Source organism: Vulpes vulpes, chromosome 12 (genome assembly GCF_048418805.1).
Source record: "Vulpes vulpes isolate BD-2025 chromosome 12, VulVul3, whole genome shotgun sequence".
NCBI classification, from domain to species: domain Eukaryota; kingdom Metazoa; phylum Chordata; class Mammalia; order Carnivora; family Canidae; genus Vulpes; species Vulpes vulpes.
In genome coordinates, this window is record NC_132791.1 from 98115195 (window position 1) to 98142382 (window position 27188).

At 45.8% G+C, this 27188-nt stretch overlaps 1 protein-coding gene across 1 annotated transcript; it reads right to left on the reverse strand.

The window, feature by feature from the left end:
* Positions 1–2300: 2300 nt before the first annotated feature.
* On the reverse strand, positions 2301–26665 carry WRNIP1 (WRN helicase interacting protein 1). The gene is made up of 7 exons (XM_025982603.2): positions 25753–26665; positions 23380–23571; positions 21848–22089; positions 8799–9028; positions 4366–4521; positions 3594–3673; positions 2301–3026 (listed from the first exon to the last, which is right to left on the reverse strand). The coding sequence occupies exons 1-7, from the start codon at positions 26536–26538 to the stop codon at positions 2751–2753; spliced, it is 1962 nt and encodes a 653-aa protein (XP_025838388.2). The 5' UTR covers positions 26539–26665; the 3' UTR covers positions 2301–2750.
* Positions 26666–27188: the final 523 nt, after the last annotated feature.

Below are 27188 nucleotides of genomic sequence, written 5' to 3' on the forward strand. Positions count from 1 at the left end.
GGGCTGCACACCCGAGTGTGGGGAGAGGCTGGGGAGGAGGTCGGGGTGGGGTCGGGGACTTTGCTTTTATCCCAAGGGCAGAGAAGCGCCGCGGACAGACTTGAAGCAGCAGGTGAGAGGGCCCGATGGCGCGGGATGGCACGGCTGTGCCTGGCCTCCCTCCCGGGGGCTCACAGGGTGGGGGTGCTGGGGGCAGGGCCCAGGTGACCAGCCCAGAGGCGGCCCCGAGGCCAGGAAGTGGCCCGAGGCCCACAGGGTGCCCCCAGCCCTCGGGCAGCCACGTGTCCCAGCCGGGGTGGCTCTGGGTGCCCTGCAGGCCGCCTGGGGTCACAGGTGAGCCGTGAGAAATGAGGTGGGGAGGTGAGAACCAGCGGGCGGTGGAGCCCATGCCGTGTGCACGCGCGCGCGCACACACACACACACACACACACACACACGTGCACTGGAAAAATACCCGAAGGGCATGTAGGGGGCCGTGAACAGTGATGTCACGGAGGATGTTAAGGCTGATTTTTATTACTCTTTTCCGTACGTGTGCACGCTTGTTCGGCCGCCTCCGTCCTGTGCCAGTTTTGCATCACGGGCCGCTCTTGGAATCCAAGTCTTTTCAAAACCCTGTTTGCGGGGGGATGAGGTGGGTCTCCAGTGGGGGGGCGACTCCTGGGGGCGGCGCGGCTCTCCAGAGCACGCAGGGGCAGCCCCATCCTGCGGCCCCAGACCGAGACCGAGCAAGTTTCAGCGGGTGTTTTCCGGCCCCGCTCACGTAGTCACAGTGAAACCCTGTGCGGAGCCGGCTGGCCGCCCCCCCCCCCCGTCCCCCCCCCCCCCCCCCCCCCCGTCCCCCAACAACGCAGCAAGGGACGTTTCCGCGCCACCGTGCCCCCTTTGCTAGATCCTTGAGGAAACGATTTCCCAGGACGGCCGAGGTTAGTGCGAACCCCATCACCTCTCCTCAGCCTCGTCTCCTTCCTGGCACCAACCAGCCCCAACCTGCCTTCCTCAGGCCCTCGGCACCTGCTGTTCCCTCTGCCCGGAACCATCTCCACGTATTTGAAGGGCATGATCCCTCCTAATTCTTGACTCAGGTGTTCCCTTTTGGTAAGGCCTACGTTGGCCACTCCAAATACAATCGGGGCGTCCCCCGCCCTTTCTAGTGGTTCCATTTTCCCCGCGGCACCCTTCATGAACATACTGGTCTCTCATGAGCACGGCATGCTTTTCTTCACTGATGTGTTCCCAATACGAGTGCTTAGCATGAGGCTAGTACCCCAGACTTACTGAACGAATAAAGAAACTTTCCCAGAACCAAGAGACCCGGGCTTCTAGACTGGAGGGGTCCGCCGAGCACCCGGGTAAATCACTGTGAACCTTTCTAACACTAGGAACAGGGGATTCTATCAACTTGCAGAAGTCACAAATCAGAATTTCTTAATAGCAACATGGGAAAGAGGAAGACAACTGACAATTTCCAACCCAGAATTTATTCCCAAATTACCAGAGAAGTCTGAAAGTTGAAGAAAAGCATTTTCAGACCCTTTTAAGATCTAAAAATTTTTTTGTCTTCCATGCATCCTGGTTCCACGAAGCTCCGAGGGCATGTGGTTCGCCTCAGCAGATACAGGAAAGCACTGGGCCCAGCGACCGGAACACGTGGGGCAGTGCCAGGGGGATGTCGGGACCGAGGAGGGGAGTTCGCACAGCAGGCCAGCTAGTGATACCTCCCGGTCTCTCCGGCCTGGTAAAACCAACAAAGGACGTGTCGTGCAGAAACGATGGAGTAAATTGGAACCGGGAAGGCAGGGCTGGTGTGAAGGCAGGGGGCGTCCCAGGGCACAGCTGTGCAGCATTCCAGACATAAGGACGCGGCATTGTCCTGGAGGGATCACACCAGACGGGGTGGGCGTGGGGCAGGCAACAGAACCAACTCGTGAACGACCATCAGGTAGTTGGAAAACAATTAGCAGTAGGTGCAGAGGAAACGACGCTGTGTGTGTGTGTGTGTGTGTGTGTGTGTATTTAAGTTTAGGAATCACAAAAATCAAACAGCACTGTGTCATTTAGAAACACGGAGCTGCAAGAGGCTGCGGGAACGACCAGACTACTGGATCCTTCTATAAGCCAAACTTGTTTTCCTTTAAAAATTAATATGGACTGTTCCGAAGATACGGACTTCTCCCTAAGCTTTCCAACCTTCTCACCTGTGGGCAGTTTTCTTTCCCGGTACTGACCTACCATCATGTGACGGGGACAGATGTTGGCGGCTAGGCTCCCGGGTGGGAAAGACGTGAACCAATTGAGAGTACTTTGAAATAGTTTTATTGGCTCATAAGACCTTTGCATATAAAAAAAATACCCAAAACACTATGCAGTATTAAATCACAATTACATTTTTTTACCAATTCAAACTACCCTGAATATACATCTCTTAAAGAAAAAAGAATCCTACAGAACTGAATTCTGAATGACATTATGACTTAAATACTATGACAAAATAGATAATTCCTTATAACATTAATTCATTGCACAAAGCTGCCAGATATTTTCATAAGCATAACCATTGCACAGAGTGCAAGTGAACACAATTTCAATGTTACACATTTAGTTGAAGTACATGTGCCTCCCTCTACGGAACCCTGACACTTCTGGCACAGAATGTCGGTTTAACTTCCACCGGGCAACCAACTTCACAATCCAGTTACTCTTGCTCTCCTTAAAAACAGACACACCCTTCTGCGGTCAAAGCCTGCGAGTCAGCATCGCCTCTGCTTGAAGAAATCGACTCCCCGCAGCTCCTCCGGCAGGTACTCCTGATCCACAGGCTCGCTGTACATGGGGTTGTACTTGTAGCCCTTGCCGTAGCCCAGATCCTTCATCAGCCTGGTGGGCGCGTTCCTCAGGTGCAGCGGCACGGGGGGCAGAGGGCCCTGGTGGTTTCGCAGGCAGGCTTTGGCGTTGTTGTAAGCGCTGTACACCTCAATGGACTTTGGGGCTCTGGCAAAATAGACTACGCACTGGGCCAGAAGCACCTAGGACACAAAGGAAACGTTAGGAAGGTGCCAGAAAGTTTGTTCTGCAGAATATTTTGGGACACCTCTAGGTAATTCTTAAAAGATTCCCACAGGCTTTTATGCCTACAGTCTAGATAACCACTTGGGATACAAAGAAGAAATTCCAACAGGAGGCGACGGGTTGAACCAAACCGATGGTCTACTTTTTTCTGTCAAACAGAAGCATTTTTATTAAATGAGTCTTTTCTTACAACCCTAACATTTAAGAGTTAATATGAAGCTGCTCCGTTTGTGGGTGAACTTACAGAAACTTCCTGTTGAGCTCTTTCAATGCTTCTGGCCCCAGGAAAGCCTGAGCACTTCCTCTGAAACCATGACTACTGAAAAGTTCCAAAACGTGACCCTGTCGATACTTAAGGTCCCTCCTTTCTCTCTCGAGTCTGAACTTCTAAAATGGGAGTTGAAGAGCCAAGCGGCTTCTCCGGGGCCTGAACATTAAAGATGAAGGCAGGACACACGCTCTGGTCCACCCAGGGACACGGCACAAGGGAAAGGAACCGTTTCGCCAAGAACCGAGCTGATTACCTCACATTCGGGCATGCCTATGAAGTGACAGCCTTGGTAGGCAGCAACCGCCTGTGTTAATGCAGAGGGGTCGGCCAGACCTGTCGCACACGGAGACAAAGGAAGTTTAGGTCATACTGCACACTCCCACCCACACCTGCCCACGAGCTGCTGCGGCCACAGACCGCCACCGCGGTGCTCCTCGCGGAACAAAATAAGTCCCTTTGGCAAAATGGACAGACTGCTCTAATCTCATGAGCTTATTCAAGAAATGTTTACTGACTGGTGTCAAGAATGGTTTCCTTGTGGATAAAACGACATCTAGTAGGAAGAACACGGGAGTGTGCACCGCAAGCACAGGGAGCAGAGGCCATGCAGTCACAGGACAGACGCGCGGGAGACTAAACATTTACTAACACCAAAGGAAAGTCTTCCTAATGTTCTTCTTTACAGAGTGTCCAGAATCTTCCATGACTATTTCAGGAGCCTGTCCAATGAAAACCCGAACACACGACTGCAAAGCTTTTAAAATATTTATTTCAACACTCATGTTAGGAAAATCACTCCCGGAGAGAAAACAGGTAATGACGACTTCAGAACACCGACACTCAACCACACACACAAGCCAAGAAATAAACCAGTGAGTTCATACTCGTCTTCTTCTCCTCACCTGTCCATGTGGTCCCAAGAAAGTCCCAGGCCCCAAAGCACCAGCAGCAGTATTCCTGCCCCTACAGCGCACAACCCCATCCTCTGTGCACACACGGGCCCGGGTCCTGCCCAGAACACTCACCTATGTCCTCACTGGCAAACCTCACCAGCCTCCGTGCCACGTACAGCGGGTCCTCGCCGCCTTCAAGCATGCGCGCAAGCCAGTAGAGGGAGGCGCTCTGGTCTGAGCCCCGCATCGACTTATGAAGCGCAGAGATGCAGTTGTAATGCTCTTCTCCTAGATCCCACAGAAAGCACACGCTCAATTACGGGCCCGAAGACGGAATTCACAGGGCTAATGGGAGGGTCATCCAAGCCTGAGTACGGGACCTAGGACAGTCTGGGGGAGAGGGAGGTTTGGCTGCTGTCCCCAAGGTGCTCGGTGGGAGGGCGTCAGGTCACTGGTGACCCGTGCAGCTCCCTGTCTAGTAACCTGCTCCCCCTTAAGCAGGAGGCTGCTGGAGCATCTGTGCTGCCCGTGCTGAACACGAACAGAGACCAGGGGAGGCTGGTGTTCTCTTGGGCCTCACTGGATTGCCACAACCAGGAGGTGGAGGCGACTGCTCTGATGTTCCACGTCCGCCATGTGTCCCCACTGCCATTTTGAGGCAAACTGGGCCCGGCTGGAGCCAAGATGGAGGGTCCATGACAGGGACATCTGTTATGGACGGCCCCATATGTTCCTCTGTGTCCTTTCCAGCTGCCTTTCTGGGATCTGAGGGCTGCAGTCACTTACTTCTGGTGTGGGGACGCCGGTGTGGCAGGATCCCAGAAAGGCCGAGGTGTGGGCTAACAGCTCTCCCCTTGAAAGCACTGTAGCCCCTCCCTCAGCACCTGGATCTCCTCCCCTTTTCACCCAGGACTCACATGCAAACAAAGCAGTGAAATGTGCTTTAAAAAACATATTTAAGAAGAGAAATTATAAAAAAAAAAAAAAAAAAGAAATTTCATGATCTTCTGACCATCACCCCTTCCCTAAGTTCAAGGAGAGGACGGCCTTGTCATGAAGGAAAGCAGGGGAGTTACTCTTTTTCGCATTAGTCCCTCCAGGGAAGCACCAATGTGGACAGAGATCATGGCCTGCTCTGCACGGCATTCGGGCCCCAGGAACGAGTCCCAGCAGCTGACCATGCCAGTATGACAATCCCTGGCCCTCCTCTGAAGACAGCATGGGACAAGCTGCTGGCCTGCAGGGAGGAAAGAGCCGGGAGGCCAACTGCAGGGGCCTGAGCACCTCCTGTTCAGGAAGACAGCAGATCAGTGGTTTTCAGTCCAGCCACCAGATTTCTGGGGACAAATGGAATGGTCATCTATCCCCAGGCTTCCTACCTATGTCACAATGTCACGGAGACCGGCCGGGAAAGGGTTCTGGGTGACGTCCACAATGGGGGCCTGTCACACCCCCCCACCCCCCCCATTCACAGGCCTGGCCACCTCACATACACGTGGGAGATGAAAGCAGCCACCTCTGTTTCAATTTCCATGAAACATAAAGGAGGAGGAGGCAACGAACCTCCCTGACACAAAGGTTACTACTGCCTCATACCTTTATGGCAGGTCAGTGCTGAGAGGCAAGTATGTGAAGAGCACGGGCTCTACGGCCAGGCAGCCTGGGTGTGAGCCAAACTCACCAGCCAGGTAACCATGGGCAAGTTACTGATCCTCTCTATGGCTCGGGCTGCTTGTCTGTGAACAGTGGATTACGGACTCCCTGGCTCCTAGGACTGTGAGTCTTAAGTAACGTCTGCCTGGTATGGAGTAAGCACTACAGGAACATCTAAGTGTCAGATATTACTGTATGCTAGCTTCCATTTTTGCTTTTATCATGTATTGTTTTTTAACCAAAAATTTCACATTATTTATGTAGAACCCTGACCTCAATGCAAGGCAAAGAATCTGTTCTCAATTTGGAAACATTTACTAACACCAACCAACATTTCTTCACTCTGATACAGAAATATGTGAGCTAGTTACTGGTTACTGTAACTAGTTACTGTACTGTACTGTACAGTTACTGTACTGTACTTAGTTACTGGTTCCCACAAGTGGGTAACTATACATTAGATGGCATTAAAAGAAATAATTAAAATCTTAGGGCTGGGGATTTTTGTCTCACCAGAGTTATAAAAAGGCCCAGGAGTATAAGCTAGCAGGATTCCAGGGCAATGCTTCTTTCATCCCTATTTATGGAACCCAGCTTGGAAGAGAACAATTCTCTAGGATCTGAACTATTTATGAGTGTCTATGGATCCACCGTTGTGCTGTTCTACTACAGTGGGGTAGTGGCGGGAGTGGAGCACATGGACACATTGAATCTGAGACTTGCAGAATGTGTGGGTTCTCAGGGCCTGACCCCAGGCAGCCAACACTGTCCCCAGCTCTTCCTGGGGCAGCGCAGAGCTACAGAGAAAGTAATCCCCACCGTGCATGGCTCCCCTGGATGGAATGGGAGCCTTGAGAGGTAGAAACCCTAGGACTAGACATGTCTGGCATCTACTGTGTGTGTATGGGTGTTAGTATACTCACGTGACTGTGTGAGTGTGCTCTAGAGGGAAACCGGTGACCTGAGGGAGCGGCTGGCGTGGAGGTTCCTAGGACTGTGTCCTTCCAAAAGACAAAGTCCTAGGAACCTGTCTTCCACTTGGAGTTGAGAATGAGTTTTACCACTTGCTTTGTGAAGTAAGGCAAGCTTTGTTATCTGTAAAATGGGGATAATATTAACTACTACCTCCTAATGTAATTTTGAGAATTAAAAAAAAAAAAAACCACGACAGTATATATACTCAAATATTCAGTGTTAGTTAATTTTATGTTAAATGGCAGCTGTCTGATTTTATGAAAAGTGTGTGAGAACAGTTCCAGTCCATCCAGTCAAAATGAAGAGTCTCCTTTAGGACATATACAAGGGGGAGAGATCCCTTGCTGGAACCCCTCGAAACCATGGAGAATGTAGCAGGTGGGACATTTTTACCTCTTAAAATTTTACATTTTGTTCATATCCTCTATTCTTGTATTTGGAAAAAAAAAAAAAAGCAAAGCTCTATGGCCAGAATGCTTTAATTTTCAGACTTTTCAAGCCTTCATATGACATTCAGGAGAACAGAGAGCTGGCCACCTGGGATCTCTGGGCTGTGCTAGCAGAGGTCCTGCCAAGAGGCACGCTCATACCAGAGAGGAGACAGGACTATTAGATGCCTCTGATGAGTCCTTACTAACGTGTCCATTAGGTTTATTAGGACCATGCCCACACCTCTGCCCACAATCAGCTGAGGCACACTAAGGCTGAAGAACCTCTGTCACTTCTTCAAAGTCACACAGTGTCCTGTTCAACTTAACAGGAGGCAGTGCCTGGAACCCAAACTTATTCTTAAACTCCTGCACCCGCCTTCTCTAACCAGTAAGAAGTATTCTCCATCACCGAAAAGCATCTGGGAATATTGTAGTCAAGGTACCACCTATGTGATGCTCTGGCCTCTTCAAGGATCAGCTCTTTTTTCCAGCATAGCTTTTAAAAGTGTGGATATTATTCCAGTTACTGCAATATGACTCTATAGAGAATCACACAAATAGGGCAGCCCGGGTGGCTCAGCGATTTAGCGCCACCTTCAGTCCAGGGTGTGATCCTGGAGACCCGGGATCGAGCCCCACATGGGGCTCCCTGCATGAAGCCTGCTTCTCCCTCTGTGTCTCTGCCTCTCTCTCTCCTCTCTGTGTTTCTCAGGAATAAATAAATAAAATCTTAAAACAAAACAAAACAAAACAAAAACACAATCACACAAATACTCAAGCCCCAGAGTCCAGCCTAATCTATAATATGCTGATCTTCACCACCCACTTCTTTTATAAAAAGATACAGCTGTGCTATGCTTATGACATTTAATATTGCTAGGTAACAGATCTAATAAGAGATCTAATCTAATATCATTTCAAATCTGTTATCGGTAAATGCAGTTGTACAAAAACAGAAGTGTACCCAGCAAAATTCTTTAAAAAAGCTGTGACAAGCTAAAAGAATTACATCAAGATCCACATAAACTCCATTTTTAGTTGAGACTCTAAAAATTAAGGACTTTAATTCTCATTAACCTAATAAAAATAAGTCACTTATTACAAAAGCGTTATTTCCTACCATTATATATGATCACAAAGATTACTGTCAACTGTAAAAGTAGCGGCTTTCAAAAATGTATTTTAAAAGGCACTACTAGAGAATAACAGAAAGAATACCTACCTACTTTACAAGAGAAGTTTGAAGTCTGCAATTTTCAATATGAAAGCTCCTCTCAATTCTTATCAGGATAGTTGCTACTCTCTGTGGCCTCTCACAAGAAAGATCAGGAAGCTAGGTCTTTGAAATCAGGCTCTGAGTTGGAGGTTTAATTCAATTACCAACGTGGAGATCCAACTGAGAATCAAGTTCATGTTCTGAACTCAGCTGAAAGCAACCTGGGATGCGAATGTGTGGACACAATTTATTTCATTAAAGTTCCCCTCTTTTCACTTTCTATTACTTACCTGCTCGGTCATATAAAATATGAGATCGCTGGAGGCCTTCCTTCACATCATTTTCAGTGATCAGAACTCTACTGGGAGAGTAGTTTTGCCCACTCTTCTTACAGAACATCTTCCTAGAGCTTAACCTGGCCAGCACTGCCAGCTGTAGTCCATTCAACCCAGCTCGGGCGTCCCCATCACTAAGATAAGCCAGAGTGTCTACTGCTTTATCCTCTATGAACACAGATGGCCTGCAACACAAACAAGGTTACCGTGATTTTCATGTTTGACACTTCTCATTCTGTAGCACTTCTTACAGAACAGCTATGTCTTAGCAAGGTCATTAAAAAGCTACCTTAGGTTCAAGGCTCCCGCCCTCCCTCTCTAACTCACGTTGTCAACATGGCTAAGCATTATCAAGATTTGAGAACTCTCCTGACCTTGAGTCATGAGATTATTTTACTGTACAAGCACACATGCATAAGCATGCATGAAGGAGACATGGAAAGACATACGACTTCTCTGGTTTTATCCTACGAAAGAGTAAAAACTATAGAAACCTCCAGGGCTTCATTATAATATACAGAAAACATACTTCAAACACGGTCCACATCCTGATGAGAGGGGTATGTTCACACTACTTCCCAAACAGGGAAGGGCCAGGATCACATCACGCAGCTCAATTCCCTCATTTTACAAACAAACCAGGTCCCCAGTTACTCTGGATACAGCAGAACCTAGAAGCAAGCCTCTGGGATTTCGGCCTGGGGCGTGCTTCCAAAAAGCCTGCCCAGAGTAGCAGAGAGGTCACTCATCTGGGTATCAATCAGAAGACTCTGGGGGATCCCTGGGTGGCTCAGCGGTTTAGCAGCCTTTAGCCTAAGGTGTGGTCCCGGAGACCCGGGATCGAGTCCTGCTTCAGGTTCCCTGCATGGAGCCTGCTTCTCCCTCTGCTTATGTCTCTGCCTCTCTCTCTGTGTCTCTCATGAATAAATAAATAAATCTTGCTTTTTTTTTTTTTTAAAAAAAAAAAAGAACATTGACAGAACTTGGCTGTAAGACCTGGGGTAAAGTCACCATGATATTTCTAAGTGTGGACCTTCATAAAGATCTAATTAGGATTCATTCTCAAGTCTAATTCAGCAAATCTTTCTATCTCTAGTCTAATTAGACAAAATATATCACATATTTAGTTATTTCAAAGGGTCTTACTAATTCTTGCTTGTCTAGCTGCTAGCTACCACATTTGCAAAGGAAAATATGTTTTTCGAAGTTACAGCTCACCCATGTCATTGCAACCTTCATCTGAAAATGTCTCTAGTAATTAATAAGCTGATTAGGACTGTCCAAATCAGCTACCTAGAAAACAAAGCACAGGCACCAACTGGGTTGGGAAAAGGTGGGGTGGTGGAGGTCCAGTCCCTCAGAGGGACCCAGCTTTTCTCTGAAGGTCTATGCATAATTCTATACCATACACCCACCTGCTACTTCGCTTTGGTGAGTATCGTGAATAAGAGCAATTTGCATTTCATTCACTAAAAGATGTTTCCAACATTTTAAAAACAGCCTCATCCCAGAGCCAAGACTTCCAGTTTCTCATCTATCACCACACATAGGCACCTGTTTTGTCTTAACTTGATAATGAATGAGTCTCTCATCAGATTCCTGACAGCTGCCTGGGCCCCAAGAACCATGGTTACAGTTTAGAAGCCCATCTTCCTCCCTTCTGACCAGATAGATACTCAAAACACACACAAAGCCCACATCACTGGTGTCTGTAAAGCTGAGGAAGCATTTCTCAAACAGATATTGTTTAGCAGATTCTAGATGATTATGCAGAAAATGACAGACACATACTCAAGAAAATGTGTTAGGAGGGACTAATGTCAGAGGAGTATGGTAGTAACTGATGTGCCTGAAAGGGAAGGGCACTCCAGGGGCTTGGTTACAGGACATTATGTCTGCATGTGTGCATGTATGTGCACATGTGTGTATGTGGGGCGGGGGGTGGAGGTGGGTAGAGAAAACCAAAACTGCCTGAATATCTCATTTCAGCCTCAGAACTAAAAGCAAAGCTTTCCATCTCTGTGGAAGGCTTCCTAGCAACAAAGAGCCTACAGGATCATTTGGAGGAAGAAAAAGGAATAAAGGAGGAGCCCTAATCAATCCTAACTGACTGAGCCATCACCAGGAGTCGGGCCATTACTTGATCACATTTCTCATCTCTCAATCCCCACTAAAGGCTGAGGCCTCAAGGGCAGGAATTATGTTTTATTCCTTTTTTTACATCCCTGGTACCTGGGAGAGAACAGGCATTCAGTATCTGCACAATAAATGGACTAATTTCAATTTTCCCCACAATCTCAGAGTGAAGTGTTTATTTTTTTTAAAAATTATAACACATGGGAAAACATTTAAAAAAACAACAACAAAAAAACCCGTTTTATGTGCCACCTAAAGATAATAATAACTACTAGGTCTTGGTGAGTTTTCTTTATGGTCCAACAACCTATGCAACCATCAACCTTACATTTAATTTTTAAAACAAAATTTGGATAATACTATATATAGTTTGCACCCTTAACAGTTAAATAATATTTTGCAAAACAAAATAAACATTATATGAAATTTGAAAAACAGACATAAAGGGGCAAAAATCACCTATTGCTGTACTACCTCAGTGTTAGTATTTTGGTATAGATTCCCTTTCTAATGAACTTGTCCACTGTATATATTTAGCAGCATGGAGTGCTTTTGGGACAGAAAAAAGACAGGTGTCCTTATATACCCCTAGCACTGACTCTGCAGCCTCAATTCCATTGGTCCTCATACAAAGTCAGCGAGTAGGCCGTAATAATTATGAGAGAAGCCAACTACAGACTGCTCCATAGATTTATAAATAGCACAATGTAAATAGGCCTTTCAATGGGTATTTTATGCGGTTGGAAAAATACTCTCTCTCCTTCAATTTTTAAACTCTTAACTAAAGTTGGAATCATTCTATTGTTATCCTTTTTAATCAGGTTTGGAGTCATGGGGAGTGGGAGAGCTGCCACAATGAGAGCTACAAGCTCTCCCACTGCTCCACTCTTCCTCCCCCTTGATATGATCCACATTTCAAATTTCACCCCTGTCCGAAATGAGTATTTTTAAACACAAATGAATCTGTCAGCAACTCTGTTCAAGTAATAAAAGGTGACTGCTGATGGCACTCACAATGGTCACATAAGCAAATTACCAAATGGAAATTTGCTATTAAGAACACGGTGCAGGATTTCCAAAAGGTTCTACACCTTATTCTCCAGTAGGTCCTGAACCCCAGTTTACACTACCTTGGTTCTGAAAAGTCATAAGATGTATTAAAATATCTTGAAATCTTAGAAGAGGGAGCACATAAGTACTCATGCCAACAACAATGAATATTTATACTGATACTTGCAAAACTCCTTGATAAACGGTAACTATTGCACAAATTATCTTGGAAGAGTGCTCCTTGTCCAGAGATATTATTTCAAAATTTAAGCATAAACTTATTAAAAAAATGGTTAAAATAAGTGTACTGGAGAAGATCATCTTCCCAGTTAACAGATGTAGAAATTAAAGACTTAACTTTGTTTCTCTAACCGAAGAGAGATGCTTTGGTCTTAGCAGGTGTAAAGGAAGCATGCTGTAAAGTCAACTTCCTCCTTTCCTTTTTATTTCTAAGGGCCTGAATCTTTCTGCACACTGTTTTTGTAGTGGATAATACCAGGATTTGGAGAATTCTTTTTAGATGCTTAGCTGTTCAAGTTGGAGGAGGAGTGAAAATAAGTGACAATGTACTTGTTATTTTGTGGCAGAACAAAAAAATAGGTGTGGCTCAGTTAAACTCTCTCTAAATCACGAAACAATACTTTGTGACTCTCTCTTACTACAGAAAAGGAACATTCCATGGTCAGGGTGACAACTGCACATGAATGTGCAGGACATTACAAAGAACTATCCTAAAATACAGACATGTGTATCTAATCACAGATATACTGATTCTATAATCTCCAGGACAGACCCTGGCACATGTAAAGATGACCCTTCAACAATGTGGGGTTTAGGGACAATGACCCCCAACATAGTAAAAAAATTCATATAAAACTTATGAGTGGGCAGCCTGGGTGGCTCAGCGGTTTAGCGCCGCCTTCAGCCCAGGGCATGATTCTGGGGACCTGGGATCAAGTCCCACGTCAGGCTCTCTGCATGGGGCCTGCTTCTCCCTCTGCCTGTGTCTCTGCGCCCCCCGCCCTCTCTCTCTCTGCGTCTCTCATGAATGAATGAATAAAATCTTAAAAAAAAAAAAGAAAAACTTTATAAAACAAAAAACTTATGAGTCTCCCAAAGCGTAACTGCTAATAGCCTACTGTTGACAGAAACTTTATCAATAACAAAAGTCAGTTAATATGTCTTTTGTATGTTACCTGTATTACATGCTGTATTCTCAAAAACAAAATAAGCTAAAGACAGATTATTAAGAAAATCATAAGGGACAGAAAATCCACTTACAGTACTGTACCATAAGAAATGTGTGTGTAAGTGAACCCATATTGTTCAGGGGTCAATTATATTTTCAAAATGTATTCTCGGCAAATGTGGTATGTAGATCTGGCTAAAAGGCACTACTGCCAAATTGCAGATGGGAATCTTTGGTTCTTAATCTCTCACAAGTTAAAACTATTGTCTTTACACAAAGAAACACAGAGGAAGACTGGAACTTTAATATCCACCAGTAGCATTTTAACTTGATACTAAGCGCAAATAAGTAACTTGCTTAACTTGGTACTTAGACCCCTTCTAGACGGAGTACAGGCCTACCTCCTTACCTTGCTTCCTTTCACAGCACTTCACAGACACTACATTATTACAAATGGAAGGTCTGGGATAAGCCTGCACTGAGTAAGTCTATTAATGCCATTTTTCCAGTAGCATCTGCTCACTTCATGTCTCTAGGTCACATTTTGGTAGTCCTTAAACTACTTCAAATTTTCACTATTATTTGTTATGGTGAATTATGATAAGTGATCTTTGATGTTACTATTCTAATTGCCTTGGGGAACCACAAACCACATCCACATGAGACAGAACTTTTACCGTTTAATAAATATTTGTTCTGACTGCTTCATCAACCCTTTTCATTGCTCTCCTCCTCCTTAGGTTCCTCTAGTCCCTGAGACATGATATTTAAATCAGGGCAACTAATAACCCTATAGTGGCCTCCCAACATTCAACTGAAAAGAAGAGTAGCACATCTCTCACTTTAAAAACTCGAAATGATTAAGCTGAGTGAAGAAGGCACAGTGTGAGCCCAGACAGACCAAAAGCTAGACCTCTTGCACCAAACAGCCAAGTTAAAAATGCAAAGGAAACTATTCAATGTTATTTTCAATGCAGACAAAACAGGCTTCTACTAGAAGAAGATGCCATCTAGGACTTTCATAGCTATAGAGGAGAAGCCAAAGCCTGCCTTCAAAGCCAGGAGAGCTGGACTCTCCTGCTAGGGGCTAATGCAGCTGGTGACCTGAAGTTGAAGCCAATGCTCTTTTATTATTCTGAAATCCTAGGGCCCTTGAGAATTATGCTGAATCTATCCTGCCTGTGCTTAGTACATGGAAGAACAAAGTTTGGATGATGGCGCATCTGTGGACAACATGGCTCACTGAGTATTTTAAGCGCACTGTGGAGACCTGCTCAGAAGAAAGGATTCCTTTCAAAATATTCCTGCTTGTTGACAATGCATCTGTTCATCCTGAAGTTCTGACGGAGATGCACAAAGAGATGAATGTTGTGTTCAGGCCTACTAACACAACATCCGTTCTGTGGCTAATGGATCAAGGAGTCATTTCAATTTTCAAGCCTTATTATTTAGGAAATACATCTTGTAAGGCTAGAGCTTCTGATGGATCTGGGCAAAGTCAACTGAAAATCTCCTGGAAAGGATTCACCATTCCAGATACCATTAAGATCATTCAAGATTCATGGGAAGAGGTCAAAATATCAACATGAACAAGACTTTTGGAGACGCTGATTCCAGTCTTTGTGGATGACTTTGAGGGATTCAAGACTTCAATGGGGGAAGTAATTGCAGATGTGGTGGAAATAACAAGAGAACTAGAATTAGAAGTGAAGTCTGGAGATGTGACTGGAAGGCTGTAATCTTGTGATAAGACCTGAATGGATGAGGAGGTCCTTCCTCCCCCCCCACCCCTTTTTTTAGAACTTTGACAGAGAGATCACAAGCAAGGCCGAGGGGTAGGGGGAGAAGCAGACTCCCGCTGAATCGGGAGCCTGATGTGGGACTCGATCTCAGGACCCCAGGATCATAACCTGAGCCAAAGGCAGATGCCTAACCAACTGAGCCACCCAGGTGCCCTGAGGAGTTCCTTCTTATGGATGAGCAAAGAAAGTGGTTTCCTCATGTGGCACCTACTCCTGGCGAAGATGCCATGGAGACTGCTGAAATGACAAGGGAGGATTTAGAATATGACATAACTTAGTTGATCAAGCAGTGGCAGGAGGTGAGACTCCAATTTTGAAAGAAGCTTTACTGTGGGTAAAATGCTATCAAACAGCATCACATGCTACAGAGAAATTGTTTGTGAAAACAACAGTCAATTGATGTGGCAACCTTCGCTGCTGCTTTAAACAAACTGCCAGAGCCACTCAACCTTCAGCAACCACCATCCTGGATCAGTCAGCAGCTGTCAACATCAAGATCCTCTACCAGCAAAAGATTAAGATTTGCTGAAAGTTCAAATGATTGTTAGCAATTTTTAGCAGAAATGTTTTTAAATTAAGATATGCATGTTGTTTTTTAAAACATAATGCTACTGCATACTTAATACACTACAGTGTAGCATAAACATAATTTTTATATTCACTGGAAAACCAAAAATTCACCTGACTTACTTTATTGTAGTGGTTTAGAACCAAACCCAAATTATGTCTGAGGTATGCCTGTGGTTAGAAGCATGCCTTCAGATACCAGCCCTACTGCAGTCAAGCTGGGTGATCTTGGACACATTGCTTCACCTTTTTGTGCCTTGGTTTCTTCATCTAATAAAGGGAGGTAATGACACCTCATTCCAATTAGCCTAGAATTGCAAATCTTCAAGGCAGAGCCCTCAACTCTGCTGCTTCCAGGATAACCAGACTAAAAATAAGACAAAACAAACAAAAAAACCCTTACTTTTTCCAAAAATTGCATAAACTTCACAGATGATTTCCCCTTGTTTAATCCCATGGAGGCATACATCTTTCCCAATTACCTTCCACCTGGGAGAGAACACTGGGATGAACAGTGGCCTCCAAAGATGTGCCTAAATGCTAATCCCTGAACTTGTGAATTTAACTATATTAAGGATTTCAAGATGAGATCATCCTGGATTTAGTATGGGGCCTAAACCTAAACGTCCTCATAGGGGACAGGAAAAGAGAAGACAGAGGTACAGAGACAGCCGTGTGAAGATGGAAGGAAAGACTATCCTGGAGCCTTCAGAAGGAATGGGCCTGCTGACAGCTAGATTTCAGACTCAGAGCCTCCATAACAGGGAGAGAGAGAATAAATATCTATTGTTGTAAGCCACCCACTCTGTGATACAGGTTGTCCCCACTACCTGAAAGTACAGGGTTCTCCTGAAACCTTTTGCAAGCCAGAATGGCATAAATAGCCAATTACCATTAATTTATAATGGAGATTTTTTTTTTTAGTGTTCCCAGACCCAAAAAGTGACCCTCTCTTAGGCTTTTCTGAGATCTTAGGACACATCTTGCTAACAGATGCACAAAAGGAACTGAGATAAAACATGCTCACAGACAGAATCCAAAGCCTGACACGGAGAGTGGTTCCCAGGTAAGGAGCTGGGTAGGGCCGTTCCACCTGCTGGGGGCACTGCCTCTGTAAAGGACTCACTGCGAAACGAGTGCTGGATGCTACTTTTGCTTTTTGCCTTTTTTTTTGGTAAGAGTGAAAATCCTCTTCATATGACCTATGAATGCAGGTCTTTTTGTGAATATGCAGCGTGTGTAATGTGAACTTTCAAAAAGATACCATAATTTGTGACGGCAGGAATACAAGGTCAGGAGAAACCAACTGGTGTTTCTTTCCAGTTGCCGTTATTTTTGTCATCATTTATATAACATATGCTTATATACCTTTTTTTCCCTCTTATTTTGAACCATTTCTAAGGAGAATTATTAAAATCTACTCTAAATCCACAACTCATTACAACCAGTACTTTCTATATTGGTGTTCCACTAACTTTTCTCCATTCAGTGTTAAAAAAAAAAAAAGGTTATTTTTGAAAGGCAGATGATAGTATTAATATTAATAATATTAATTAGTGAAAACCAACCAAGCCAGCCTGCAGCCATCTTGTGCGGGCTCTCCCTTCCCAGTCTCCGAGTCAGGCCGCAGCACCCTCACTTCCGGAGGACAGAGCTGTTTTAACTTCAACCAACTGTCGGAACTGTCTAGCTAGACAGCGACAGGGCAGCCCCGACTCCTCTCTTCAGTCTCCTCACATCCACACACAAATGCACTGGTATCTGGCCCACACACAATGGATTCTTTCCGGGTGTTTCTGAATAAGCATGGATCCTATTATGTGGAATCTTTAATCCTTCAAAGCAGCAAGTTCTCAGAGTGACTAAACACTAGTTCACGTTCTCATTTCCAGCAGCACAAGTTCACTGGACGACATAAATCAGGGATATTTTTTTCCCCTGGTCTCCAAAATTAACCCAGCGCACAGATAACATGCTTCACTGTTTGTATCATGTGACCAGATGGGGAAGATGCTGTTCTTTGGCCCTTCTTCCTTTCTGTTGCCTGGAATGCAGGTATGATGGCTAGAGCTCCAGTAGCCACCTTGGGGCACGAGGCAGAAGCCCTGTGCTGAAGGTGGGAGAGCAGAAGGATAAGGGCCCAGGTCCCTGACACCATGAGGCTGACTAGCAACTGCATTTTTTACATTTGTCTACTTTCAGGACACTTTTACATGAGAAGGAAAGTATCTATCTTGTTTATGCCAGTTAGTCTTATTTTTTTTTTTCTTCCTGTTATATACAGCAAATCTATTCCTAAATGGTTCAATAATGTTGAGTACTCTCTCCTTCCTGAAGCTCTTCCCTGTGGAGCATCCTTCTGGTTTTCCTACCTTTCTGAACTTTGTCTCTTCTCCTACACTATAAATGCTGACAATCCTCAACTTCCTACCCTTAGTTCATGGCTCTCTTTAGCTCTCGTATTCAAACACATGGACTATACATTCTCTGAAGTGTTGGTGGCTCCCAAATCTCTGGCTCAAGACATTTCTATTGCTCTCCTGACTTCTTTATCTAACTGCCTAGAAAGTCTCTTCATATGAATCATCCAGAGGCCCCACAAACTAAGACCCAAACTGAACTCCACCCCTCTTCTATTCCTCTCCTTATATCCTTTTTTCTTTTTTAAAGATTTTATTTATTTATTCATAAGAGACACAGAGAGAGGCAGAGACACAGGCAGAGGGAGAAGCAGGCTCCATGCAGGGAGCCCAAGGCAGGACTTGATCCCAGGACCTTGGGATCACGACCTGGGCCAAAGGCAGATGCTCAACCAGTGAGCCACCCAGGCGCTCCTCCTTGTATCTTTCTTGTCAAAACTACAACTGTTTGCCCAGTCACAAGGTAGGAGAGTCATCTTAGACACTCCTCCTTCCTCTCTCCTCACACCTAGGCCTACCACCTTTGCGACTTCTCAGAGCAGCTCTTGCCTTTGCTCAAGTCACGTGCATTTGTAATGGGTCTTCAGCACCACAGTCAGAGCTTCCTAACTGGTCTTCCTGCTGCCTGGTGAGGGGTAGGGAAGATTGGACTTACTCCCTCCAACCCACCCTCTCCAATGCTGTTCCCATCTTCCTAAAATGTAGAGCTGATATGTCATTCTGTTGCTCAAAATCTTTCTCTGGTTTCCCATAGCTCTCCACATCACTCACCTTATCTTAGAACACAGATCTTTCGTAATCTGGCTCTGCCTCCCTCCCTGGCTCCGCTGACCATCACTTACACCCATTCTTCCACTCTGCTATAATGAATGAATGGATCATGCTATTTATTACCACCTTGTCTTTCACATGCTACATTAACTAGCCAAAATGAGCTTTCCATTTCATCTAGTTAAATTCTGCTTATCTTTCAAAATTCAACTCAGCCATCAGACTTCATATACTCTAGATGCCTCTTCTCTATCCCCTACTGCTCCTTGGTCATAACTCAATCACAGCACATCCCTGGAAGCCCATTTACCCATCTATCTCCTTATCACACACCAAGCTCTCTAAAGGCACAGGAATGTGCTTTTCAACACTCAGCTAATGCCTAGCATATAGGGGGCCTTCAATTCATGCTGAATAAATTTAAAGGAAAAATTTAAAAAGAATACTTTTATCTGACTCTAACGGGAATCTGTCACGTACAAATGCATACTAGATGAGAACTCACAATTCCTCAAGAAAATCCAACAATGGTGTTAAGCCTCAGCTCGACTAGTTTCCAGACCAGTACCTGCTCAGCTCCTCTCATACACAGCCATAAGTAGTCTAGATTTCTCTGTAAACTAGGGTAACAAGACACAAGGCTACAAACGCACTCATGCCTTCCCAGAAAAAGTAATTATTTGGGGTTAAAAGTCTTTCCTTCTAACTATATTAATATAACTGAATCTAAGTTATGTCCACAAGAGTGTATCTACATTTGAAGCCAATCAAAAGATGTGAAAGTACAATTTTATCTAAAACCGATAGAAAACAAAATCCATTTTTTATTCTCCATGGCAACTGGGGTGGTCAGGTGCTTCTGTTAGAAAATCACTTATACCTTAAGAGTTATTTCTGTGGCCTATGACATCTCCCAACTTCACTTTCTTGTCAGAATTGCTAACAAGTAGACCAATTAATTAAGCTTAATAGTCTTTAATTTCACTGTTTGCTTAGGCAACAGTACTAAAGAAAAAGGTTCTTGATACCTGGGCAATGGGGCAATCATTCCTTATTCTGGACTATCCAAAAATAAAATCAAACTATTTCTCTCCTACTGAAAGTTAGAATTTACTCACTCACAAATCATTTACTAAGCACATATACACTAGGCAGTGTGCTGGGAATATGAAAAAGAAGGATAAGTTTTTATCCTCTTAGCTCTTCCAGGAAGGGGAGTGGTAGGAAACGAATGAATAAAAAATAATAACTGCTCAATTCCAAATGAGCAATAGTGGAAAAGGTATATAATCCACTGGACACGGTTTTCTCTGACTGAAGTGCAATTTTAGGAGATTAAGAATCATTGGTTCACTTTTAAATCAGGCTCCCAAGTATCAGTAGTAAGAGAAATCTTAATTCTTTCACTTGATCCTCTCCGATTTTAATGTGCATGCAAATGATTTGGGGATCCTGTTAAAATGCAGAAATCCTTTTTAAGATGAGCTCCATGATTATTCTACAGTCCTCCTCATTTCACCTAATTATGGCATGGCAGTGACTGGGGAGAGAAAACCTCAGGGTAACTGCGTAACAATTCCAAGAAATCATGACGTGACTGAAATCAACAAAACTACCCTAGATTAATAAAAATGTAGGATAATAGTTGTAGATATATTTTGATCATCAGCACACATAAAAATACACAGAAATATGTTGGGATATTTATCCCTCTCTTTCCATTTTCATCACTTGGTTCTAGGAATTTTGTAGTGAAAATGTAGTTTAAAAGACAACCCTACTGTATGTGACAGGCTAGCTGTATTAGCCCTTCCCTGTCAAGTGCCCAGCACGCAAAGGGGCTCCTAAGTGTGAACATACTTAATGATACCAGCAGGTTCCTTATTTCTTTTAAGCCACAAATTTGATGGCTATGCCATCACAACTCGACCCTAAAATGACGTGACTTCATTGCGCCTGGGGGTTCTTGGCCATGTTTCAAGGCTTTTGTGAGGCACAGTATAATTCCTCCTACACGAGACAGGGGCAAATGGGAGAGGCCAGATGCACAGGGAGAGACTTTTGAAACCTAAGCCCTGAACCTCAAACTATGTCTCGTACTTTAATCCTCACAGAAGAGCGGCTCCAGAACTTGGCCTCAGGGCAGGCACCAGCAGCTGTGGGGGTCCATAGCATGAAGAGGCAGGCATTAGTCTCTCATCACACCAGCTTATGTTCCACTGCGTTATTTCAGTTGACACATGAATAAACGACATCTGAAGAATATATTCGAATATAAAGAAAACCTCTGACCCAAGTCATCTAATTGATTATATACTATATATACACACATACTCTGTATGTTAATGAGCTCACATGGTACTCATGATACAAATAGATTACCAAAAGGAAAGAGAGAGCTTTTCTTTTTTTAAAGAGAGAGCTTTTAATGTGTCATTTTCAAGTAAAATTTCTCTACTTTCACAGAATTGAGTTTGACTTTTAGAATGTGAATGCACAAAAATAAGTCTAGAAAGATTAGTGCTTTATGCAAATAAGTCTAGAAAGCAAGTGCTTTATGCTTTTCAAAAAATTATTATAACATTTACATCAACTTATACTTAATATTTCTAAGACAGCAGTAAACTACAGGAAAAAAGAAATTGGAATCTGAATATAAATCTCAAGACTTGTAGCTTAAGCCTATTCCATGATAAGAAAATAATCAGTAAGGCTTCCCATAGTCTTTCAAGCCTTTAAAAAAAGTGTGTCAGGAAAAAACAAAATCCTTAAGCACAAAAGCAAACACCCAAGACTGAAATAATGGGCAAGACAATTTAAAGCTTGAAAAATTAGATGCACTTCCCTGCCTTAAGGGCTATAAAATCCATCAAAAAGAAACAAAATGTTTGCAGAGATAGATTTGGTACATTTGGTACAATTGAGCCCTTTCCTCCACTCTTGTTTTCATTACTAGATCAACGTATCTTCTGTCCCCGCCTTCTCCTGACAGCCAGCCTTTTCTGGCCCCGTGCCAGCGGATTCTCTGAGAGGTCTGTGCCCCCAGGATACTGCCCACAGTCAACTTACTCTGAACTGCTGTTGCTGCTGTGGCTCAGAGGGTCAGTGGGACGGCTGGAGTCTAGGACGTGGATTCCCAGTGAGTTGATTGCTCGCATTAAAATAGTCACCATTGCCTCTACGGGAAGCTTCTCAAGAACAATAACCCGACAGCGGCTTAGGAGAGCAGCATTGACCTGGAAGGAAGGGTTTTCTGTGGTTGCCCCAATCAGAGTGATTGTTCCACATTCCACGTGAGGAAGGAAAGTGTCCTAATCATGGGAGGAAAACAGAAGAAATTGATTCCAGTCAACAACCTGCAGAATCCTATGTAAGTTGGCCATTCCTTTCTTTTCCTAATTTTGAGTTCAGAAACCAAAGCTTTATATTCACTGAATATGGATGCACTGTTGGGAGAGTGCAACTCATGCTTTTCTTTTTAAGCCAAAAAACACATCTTTTGGGACGTGGATGTTTGAGCCCAGCCACTTGCTCAAAGTAGAAGTGTAATGTAGTTACAGCATAAATGATTTTTTTTTACTTAGGAAATTCTCTTCTATCCTAAGGCTTCTATTTAAATTGGTAGACAACTTACATACAGCAGCTATTTAAGCCTAAGAAAGCACAAAAACATTAGTATTCCTAAAATCTTTCGCTGGAGTACTCAATCCTTAAGAGTTATTCTTCCTAACAAACTTGATAAATATGCATTGGTGAATATGTAACCACTGGATGTTCCCTTACAGGGAAGAAATGCTAAGTCAAGTCAGTGATCTAATGAAACTTGAAGTGATAACATCCTGTCAGAACTCTGTAGAATCTACTTAAAAAGGGACTCAGATAAAAAAAAAAAACCAAAACAAACAAACAAACAAAAAAAAAAAGAGGAGAGAGATTCAGATCAGAAACAAAAGCTTAATAGGTTTTGTAAAATATCTCTGATTAAAAAGCTTTAACAAATATGCTAAAGAAAAAAGCATATTTGAAGAAAAAAGTTAATGTTATTTAGAAACAATACAAAAGTGGCTTGGCTTTATTAAAATAAACTGTCCTTATACTTTTATTTCAGACAACTGTTTAAAAAACTAGTGATGATCAGATCTTGTAACATTCACCCTGCTGAGAGCCTGAGGTCACAGAAACACTCTTTAATTTTGAAAATAAAGGAAGACTGTACAGGGGAGAAGTTTAAAAATATGAAAATAAGGATCTTAAAATCAACTTAAACTGCTTACTAGGACTCCTAATATTTAGATACAAAATCTGTAAAAATGAGAAACACGATAAAGCTGCTTTTCAGATATTGTATAGCTCTGAGCCATATTCATAATTTCACTTATCAGATAGAGAAAACATTTGCTTGTCACCAAAAACCCTAGGAAAAAGTGGGGAAACAGGCTCAAGAGAGATGCGCTGACAATTTATACCTCTCTGTATGCAGAAAATCAATGACAACAATCCTCACCATCTGCACGGTGCTTTATGCTTTTCAAAGTGACTTTACATATTTTATATTTACCTTAATGTTCACAATGACCAAAAGGTAAAGAAAGTGAATATACCTGCTGAGATTTATTGAACCGATGAATCTCATCAATAAAAAGGATAGTTTTCCTCTTGAAAAAGCTCTTTTCATTTTGAGCTTGTTTTATGACATCTCGCACATCATTTGTCTTGGCATTTGTTGCGGACAATGTCACAAACCGTATGCTATGTTTCTTGCTGTTGTTGGCTATGATGTGAGCCAGAGTGGTCTAGAAAATAGGACACAGATAGTTTGGAAAGCTGATCAGACACAGAGAGAAAAGCACCCATGGGCACTAACACACGCAGCATCAGCACTATCTACCAAACAACTTGAATTCTAAGAATGCTTAGCACAGACACAATCCAAAATACCAGAGCACATTTTTAAAGATTAAAAAAAAAAAAAAAAGTTAAAAATAACACAGGAAAGCAGCTAAACCTTAGGCTAATCCTGACCTTTTCTCTTTTATACCTAACCCTGTTTGAGTCCTTTTTTGGGGACTCTAAGATCTTTGGAATCCCCGTAAAGAGCGGCTGTCTTGATTTAGCAGAGCCTGAGTGACAGCTGTGACCTCTTCCAGCCAAGAAAGCATTACTGCTGAAGGACGAGCTATGGAAACAGTGCAGAACCACAGAATCAATCAATCCTACAACTGGAGGCTCATCAGTGCAGCTTAGAAAAGGAGTGAGCCTTTGAACTGAAGGAAAGACCAATGACAACTATCTTACTAGATAGTAAGATGCTGCCACCTCTGAATGTCTACCGTGGAAGTAGATTAAACAGCAGCACCTTGATCACGTTACAAGTTGCAAGACAATGGCGAGATCCAAGGAAGGCAGCGCTCAGGTGCCTGGCACTTAGCAGGTGCTCCATAAATGTGCATATACTGTTATTGATATTTGTCATTATTGTTAGCAGAAAAGCGTAATAAGAATGAGAATAAACAAAAAGTAGGTTTAAAATAGAGACAGACCAAAAAATAAAAAAAAATAAAACAGAGAGGGACAAATCTGGTCCTGAATGAATGGAAAGGAGCACTTTACTTTCTAAAATTTGTAGAGTACCATTCAGATACTACGGCTGCTTCTCCATCAAATCCCACACCACATACGTCTAAGCTGGTGACCATCAACCACTATGCTGAGCGGCCCATCGCATCTCTTGCCTGGCATCTTCTATTAGTTCACCCTACTCGTTTCCTTAGGGAGTTTTTTCCTTGCCATCTGGTCCACCAACAGCTGATTAGCCATCCCATGATCTTAAGTAAAGATTTTGCGAACAATCACTAATCGTGCTCCTGCTCAATCTCCTAAGTGGGGTAATAACAAGTCAATGTACCACCAGGTATCACGTTATTTGGGATAGATGAGATTTATTCCTGGCCAAAGGGAAAGTATGAGTGCGAACAAGGAGGCACAAAATGGGCAAGATGCATTCTAGGAATTAACAGTAAAGGAAGGTGTGATTAAGTCAGAGATGAAGTCGGAAAAGAAAAACCGGGACAAGTCGTTCCAGTCCTTGTACACTAAACTCAGGAGTCTGTACCACGGAGCTACGAGAGCCCCTTTACACCTGGATCCCGGGGTTTTGCCTTTTCACTCACTGATGCTCATCCTCTCTTCCTGTGCCTAGAAAAAAAAAAAAAATCACATACCTAAACACCTCCTAGCCTGGTCTGTTTGGCTGGCCTCCACCAGTGTCCCTCCAATGTTCTCCAGTGACATGTTTCCCAGACCCCAACATCCAAACCGAACTTCCTCCGGCCGTGTGCTAATTCCTAACGCCCTGCGTGGAACTGGAACACCGGAAGAAAATGTACTGACGTGTTGTCTAAGGCAGACGCAAAACGGGGAGGCTCATGCAAAATGCAGGGTGAAAACGACTTGGAAAAGGAAAAGGAGTCCACCTGTCATCCTGGTTACCTACATATACCTTCTGAAGGATAAACAAACGCCCGAATGTTAAAATAAGCTGACAGCCCGAGGGACAGGAAGCAAACAACGGAAACAACACAATTTTGACTCCCCACCTCCTTCCTTCTCCTCCTCCCCCGGGAATGCTCACACCCATATAACCTCCAGACTGGCTACAAGGATGCTCCTCTGCAGTCGCCAACACGTACTCCCTTGGAGGGCTGGGTCCTCCCCGGCCCTCTAAGCTCGGACACGTCTGCAGAGCCAGGCGTGCAGGCACCTCGGTTCTGAGCTCGAGCCTGCCCACCGGGGAGGAGGGATGCTCCCCTGCAGTCGCCAGCACGTCCTCCCTTGGAGGGCTGGGTCCTCCCCGGCCCTCTAAGCTCGGACGCGCCTGCAGAGCCCGGCGTGCAGGCACCTCGGTTCTGAGCTCGAGCCTGCCGGCCGGCCTGCCCGCCGGGGGGTGGGGGGGGGTGTGGGGGGGCCGCACTCACCTTGCCGCAGCCCGGCGGGCCCCAGAGGATGAGCGACGGGATCTCGGTGGTCTCCAGCAGCGAGCGCAGCAGCGTGTCCTGCCCCACGGCCCTGCCCTGGCCGATGTAGTCCTGCAGCGTGTCGGGCCGCATCTTGTCGGCCAGCGGCTTGCCCTCCAGCATCTGCCTCACCGCGCCCGCCCCGACGTCGGCGGCGGCGGCCTCCCAGCGGCCCGGCTCGTCCTCGCCGTCCGCGTCCGCGTCCCCGTCCGCGTCGCCGTCGCCCGCCGCGTCCTCCTCGTCCGGCGCCTCCGCCTCGCCCCAGCTCCGCGGGGACGCGCTGCCCGCCGCCGCCGCCGCCGCCCCCGCCGCGGCCGCCGGCCTCTTCCCCGAGCCCTTCCGGGCGGGGCTGCCGGCGCGGGCCACCGGGAAGTCGGGGATGAGCCTGGCGCCGCTGGGCGTGGGCGGCGCGTCGTAGCTCTCGCGGCTCTCGGTCTCGCCGCCGTCGTCGCCGTCGTCGCCCTCGCCCTCGCTGCTCTCGGCCGCCGTCGGGGTGGCCGGCTGCTTCAGCGCCGAGCTCTCCGACAGCCGCCGCCGCTTGGCGCCCGGCGGCGACAGCGCCTTGGGCCGCTCCCCGGCGCGGTGCGGGCCGGCCGCGGGCTCCGCGTGGCCCGCGGGGTTGAGCAGCAGGCAGCGGTCCAGGTGCGAGTTGATGTGCGCGGCGGCCATCATCTGCTGGCACACGGGGCACTGCACCTGGTGCAGCTGCGACAGGAACGGGTCGTCCTCCGGCCCGCTCACCTCCATGGCGGCTGCCGCCCGCCGCCGCCGCCGCCGCTAGGCCCCGCGCCGCGCGACCCTCGCTCGGGGAGGCGGCAGGACGCGCGCGGGCCGGGGGAGGGCGCCGCTCATGCCTCACGTCCGGAGCTTCCCGCGTCGGCCCGCCCTCGGCCGGCGGCCGGCGGCGCCTGGCGCGAGGCACGCCGGGAGGAGTAGTCCGCCGCAGCGCCCCCGCGCGGCGCGCCGGGAAGTGTAGTCCGCGGCTTGCGCACCGCAGCCGCCGCCGCCGCCGCCGGCTGCGGGCGTCGCCTCGCGCAAGGCACGCCGGGAAGCGTAATCGGCCGGGCTCGCGTCCCGCAGCCTTTCGGGAAATGTAGTACACGGCGCCCCGCCCAGGCCGCTGCCCGCTACGCTTCCGGCCGGCCGCGGAAAGCCACCTTTGCGAGAGGCCCGGAGGCCGGCGGAGCGCGCATGCGCAGGAGCGCCCTTTGGGAGGGGAGGAAGGGGCGGGGCTGGGGAGCTCGGGTTGCACCTGCCGCCGCGGTGATGGTACCAGGTCCGCCCCGGGAGAGCCGAGCGGGGGCGTGCGGCCGGCCGTGGGGGGGCCTCGGATCCCAGGGAGGCTGCACAAAGGAACAATGCAAGCAAAAGACAATGCAAACAGCCGCACGTCGTCT

Coding starts and splice junctions, on each gene's coding strand:
- WRNIP1 (XM_025982603.2), bottom strand. CDS start 26,538: ATGGAGGTGAGCGGGCCGGAGGACGACCCGTTCCTGTCGCAGCTGCAC. Junction 9,029..21,847: donor AGCAGCAACAGCAGTTCAGA/GTAAGTTGACTG, acceptor TTTGTGTTGCAG/GCCATCTGTGTTCATAGAGG. Junction 4,522..8,798: donor TATTTTATATGACCGAGCAG/GTAAGTAATAGA, acceptor TGTGGGATCTAG/GAGAAGAGCATTACAACTGC.